This window comes from Henckelia pumila, chromosome 4 (genome assembly GCF_033568475.1).
Source record: "Henckelia pumila isolate YLH828 chromosome 4, ASM3356847v2, whole genome shotgun sequence".
Classification (NCBI taxonomy): Eukaryota; Viridiplantae; Streptophyta; class Magnoliopsida; order Lamiales; family Gesneriaceae; genus Henckelia; species Henckelia pumila.
In genome coordinates this window covers 135,838,703-135,843,575 of record NC_133123.1, presented here as the reverse complement: position 1 = coordinate 135,843,575, position 4,873 = coordinate 135,838,703, and the positions used below count along the sequence as shown (strand labels likewise).

The following is a 4,873-nucleotide window of genomic DNA, read 5'->3' as shown; positions in this document are numbered from 1 at the left end:
TTTGTTGGTGATTATTTAAAGTTTAAACGTATGCATAGAAAGTTATTTGTGCTAAGCTCGTACCATCGTCTTGGTATTTGTTTTCTTGTGCCGATGAAGAACTTTTTTCAAAGCAAAAAAAAAACAAAAAAGAAGAAAAGGACAAAAAGTTTCCAAGAGCCTATTTCGTTCGCACGGTTCCCATGTTTTTTATTATTTTGGATTTCGATCAATTCATACTATTGCCTTGACTTATCAGTATCATATTATAGTGATGCACCACTTGGGCGATGTTTGTTTTTAGTTCACAAGATCCACTTATTTCTTTGTAAAGATAATAACGAACCACTTTGCTAGGCTTTCTCTACAGACTACAGCATTACCCATTATATAATCTGTAGGGAGCGGATTATTGCATTTTCGCATTTCAGATTTTTTTTCTATAAAGGGCATTTTGGGGAACAAATTATGAATTCTGATATTGGAATTTTTGGTGTCAAATGCATCAGAATAAATTATCATTATTTTTTGATAGAATAAGAATTATAGGGTTTTTTAGGATACGAATGTTTTTTTTTATTTATTGATTCTTCTCAGTAATTTTTATTTATTTATTTTTCATTTTTCAAGTACCATAATATTTAATCTATATACTAGCAATGGCACACGCTATGCATATATAACAAATAAAATGTTATGTATAATTTAATATATTGATTTTTTTTATATGGCATACAGTTTTTGACATATATTAAATAGTGCATCTCATTCTAAGTTTTATTTTCCGAAGCAAAAGCATTAAATCTATCTCCAAGCTATTTGACCACATAAGAAAACTCAAGACGCTAAAAAAATAAAATTTTCTTAAAAAAACCCATAAAAACTTGATAAGAACACGATAAAGAAAATTGAATATCTAATAACAAATAATAAAAAATCATTCTATCTTCAACAAATCTAAGTACATAGAATCGGATATAGAAGAAAAAAACATTACCCAGAAAATTAAATTATGGAAATACAAAATTATGACCTCTCCCAAGACATTCAGGTCCTGACCACTAATCCCACGAATAAAATCGGCATTGAACCTGCATAGGAATTGATATTTGTAAATTCTGGAAACCATGAGTCTCATCTTTCACACCAATTGTAGAAAAAAAATTGAGATAGATGATAAGAAGTAAAAAAAATTCACTACAATGAAGCATAAAAATCCGACTGAGATATGGAAAAGAAAACACCAAAACAGTAGCAACACACCTTGCATTGGAGAAGATACTTCCGATCTTTACTTGATATTTTGGCTTTCAGAATTGGACGATTCAATTCTTTTCTGCTTTGTGGGAAAAAGTTGTTTTGCATACGTGAGAGATGAAACATGGAGACGTGGAAAGAAATTAAAAGGTTGGAAGTTATGGGAGAGATATGAAACATGGAGATATGGAAAGAAATTAAAAGGTTGGAAGTTATGAAAAATTTATTTTTCCTTTGCCCTTTGACAACCGTGTGCAAGAATCAATGACATGAGAAGAGAGTTTAAAAGAGGGATAAAATGAGAAAAAAACATGATGTTCTTTTGTCATATCAAATACAGTTTTTATGTGTCTCTCAAATATTATAATATAGTAAAAATAGTAAAGATATATTCAATATATAAACAAATAACAAACTTAAAAGATCGCGTAAAAGTTCGATCTCAAAACCATAAATTTCTTATTAATTTTAAGTGAGTTGGAAAAGCCTTTGTTGATAAGTTTGCGGCAATATACGTTCACAATTTTTTTGCTTGTTTCGCATGAAAGTTAAATTTCCTTGGAAAAAGGCAAAATTTCAAAACAAGAAAATATGGGAAATCCGATGTCAATCCAAATCAAATCCACCTGGCCAGCCGTTTGTTAGTTATGCCAAGAACATTTGTATTAAGATATGATCATCAATCATCAATATTATAAGTATGAAACTCCCATGAAATTACTCGCACAATTTCCTATAGCAAGAATAAGGATCTCCAACAAACATCCATTAAATAAATGGATTCCCGACATCAAACGTTGAACTAATCAAAATAAGCACAAGGAAGTATTTTCTTAGAGGGAGGGGAGGAGATGTCTCGTGCGTACGACAACTGGGAGAGGCTGGTGGCTGCAGTTTTGAAGAAACAGCAGCTTTGGGAACTTTGCCACCAACACTCGAGGACTCCGAGCACCTGCTCCGAAGCATCGGAATCAAGCTCTGCTTCCTTCAATGATGTTCCCCTTGACTTTTCAAGACTTGAAGGTCCATCTCTTTATAAGATGGAAGCGGTCAACAGTTATGTGATAGCCATTTACCCACTGTTATTATCTTGCTCTTCCTTCGATTATGTTTCCATCTGATCGGTTTAGTTGTCGCTTGCAGATGAGCTGAAGATGAAGAAAGCTTCAAAAGATGAGGGGTCGATGCATACCGGTCCACGCACATTTACTTTCCGTGAATTGGCTGTTGCTACTGAGAATTTTAGACCAGATTTGATTTTGAGTGAAGGTGGATATGGAAGGTTGTACAAAGGTCGACTTAAGGGCAGTAAACAGGTTTCTTGTTACTTTCACCTGCTTTAAAGATTTGAGTAGTTCATGAGATTCTTTGTGTACTAGTAATAGGCCTTTGAGTGTTTTCAGTTTGCATCAATCACCTCTTATTCACCTTTGAATTTTCTCATACACATGCGCGCGCGCATGAAATGAAACTTTAACTGATGTATCACAGAGTTTGATCACTAAAACCAGAACCCTGCATGCTTTTTCGTGCAGATTGTGGCTGTAAAGCAAATTGATAGGAATGGTTTGCAAGGGAACCGGGAATTTTTTGTTGAAGTGTTGATGCTGAGTTTAATTCACCACCCAAACTTGGTGAACCTCATAGGGTATTGTGCTGATGGTGATCATAGACTATTAGTTCAGGAGTACATGGCATTTGGATCTTTGGATGACCATCTACATGGTATGTAGAATCATAGACCGTAACACTTTCAGCGTCTGTCGTTTTTGTTATTAGATCAAAGTGATGAGAAAGCGTTCACTACTCACACACTTGCTAGTGTCATTTGATTCGGAATTTGCTATTGTGTAAGTGAAGCTCTGAGATATTTGCTGTCAATGATTGACGACAATGTTCACTAGCTAGGATACATATATCGTGCCTCTTATTTTACCATCCTTGCTCCTTACAATATGCTTGAGTTGACTCCAAACACTATTTAAAATATTATGTTGTCGCCCATGACAGACCTTAAACCTGAGAAAGAACCGCTCGACTGGAACATAAGAATGAAAATAGCCGCTGGTGCAGCAGAGTGCTTGGCTTATTTGCATGACAGGGCGAATCCTCCTGTTATTCACCAAAATGTGAAGAGCTCAAATATTTTACTTGGTGAAGGGTATCATCCCAAGCTATCTCATTTTGGATTGGCCAAAATGGGACCGGTCGGTGACAAAACACATGTATCTACTAGAGTCATGGGAACATACGGCTACTGTGCACCGGAATATGCAATGACAGGACGGCTTACAGTCAAAGCAAATGTTTACAGTTATGGAGTTGTCCTGCTGGAGATTATCACTGGCAGAAGGGCTATTGACAATTCAAGAGCCGTTGGTGAGACCAATTTAGTTGCATGGGTGAGTGATTCTTGCACTTTTCTTTTTCTTTTGAAACAGTTTTGCTGCCATGGTAGCCAGGGGGAAAGCCTTGACTTATCATAAGCACGCTGATCTTTGACTATGCCGAATTTTGGTGTCTTCATTCATGCTAGAATTACAGAATATAGAAGAAATTAGACTATTTGAAAACAATTCCCCGAGCAGGCGAGCATACGTTTGTGCTTAATGAAAATTTTATGCAATTACTCTTCCGTTTGTAAGAATGCACTGATCTTTTGCACCCTTTGTGATGAGACTTATCTACAGCTTCCTTTTTTGGGTTATATTAGTGGTAGGGGATCCATATCGATTCCCTCTCTAAGCACAAAGCTTTTGGACTAATTAAAAAAAAAATAGACAGTAAATTTCACTAGCAAGAGTTAGCATCCAATTAAGCCTTAAGGAGTTGGCTGGAATGATCATAGGAGAGTGTCTCCATCCTCAGGTGACTGATGTATAATGAGAATTCATGATACATTAACTCTATAATATACGTGGAATCATGTTATGCCTACAGAATATGACTCAGACCTTTTAACTGCTCTTGCCCTTTTGCAGGCTCGTCCTTTATTTCGAGATCGAAGAAAATTCACGCAGATGACTGATCCCATGCTGCAAGGTCGGTACCCAGTTAGGAGCCTGTATCAAGCTCTTGCTGTTGCTGCTATGTGCCTGCAGACGGATCCCGACGCCCGACCTTTCATGGCAGATGTGGCTACAGTCATAAATTATATTGCTTCCCAGAACTGGGCCCAGGATACGGCCAGTTCAGGAGTCTAGCTAGCCAGCAAAACCCTCATCAGTTCAATAATGCAAAGGGAGCATCGATTATATATAGTACGTCGCTGATTGAAGCCATGAAGCTGCATGCTGCAATGATGTTGTAGATGGAGTGTAGGTATTGAAACAATGAAACCCTGGTGCATGAACCTACTACGTGCATCATCAAATTCCATGCTTTAATTAAGACCATTTGAATACCATAATAGTTCTAAGAATGAACTGTTTTTTTCAATTACATATTCCCAGTGAATGAATGAATATAAAAAGTCACCCCTATCTTTAGTAGGATCTGACCAATACCAACTAAAGAAAATAAACTAAAGAAGTCGATTACAATATATTTTATATTTATATTTCGTAATAGGATCCAAGACTCCACTGTTGGTAGGTAGGTGCAAATTTTGAGATTATATTTTTGCGGGAGTTGCGTA

At 36.2% G+C, this 4,873-nt stretch overlaps 1 protein-coding gene across 1 annotated transcript; it reads left to right on the top strand.

The window, feature by feature from the left end:
* Positions 1-1,933: 1,933 nt before the first annotated feature.
* LOC140859821 (probable serine/threonine-protein kinase PBL7) lies at positions 1,934-4,632 on the top strand. The gene is made up of 5 exons (XM_073262385.1): positions 1,934-2,292; positions 2,380-2,552; positions 2,772-2,961; positions 3,247-3,638; positions 4,218-4,632. Exons 1-5 carry the CDS (start codon positions 2,088-2,090, stop codon positions 4,437-4,439), a joined length of 1,182 nt encoding a protein of 393 aa, XP_073118486.1. The 5' UTR covers positions 1,934-2,087; the 3' UTR covers positions 4,440-4,632.
* The last annotated feature ends 241 nt before the right edge of the window (positions 4,633-4,873 follow it).

Bases quoted from the DNA above. Each gene is read 5' to 3' on its own strand.
- LOC140859821 (XM_073262385.1), top strand. From the start codon at position 2,088: ATGTCTCGTGCGTACGACAACTGGGAGAGGCTGGTGGCTGCAGTTTTG. The intron at 2,962-3,246 runs GTATGTAGAATC...CGCCCATGACAG, and splicing joins TTTGGATGACCATCTACATG to ACCTTAAACCTGAGAAAGAA. The intron at 3,639-4,217 runs GTGAGTGATTCT...GCCCTTTTGCAG, and splicing joins AGACCAATTTAGTTGCATGG to GCTCGTCCTTTATTTCGAGA.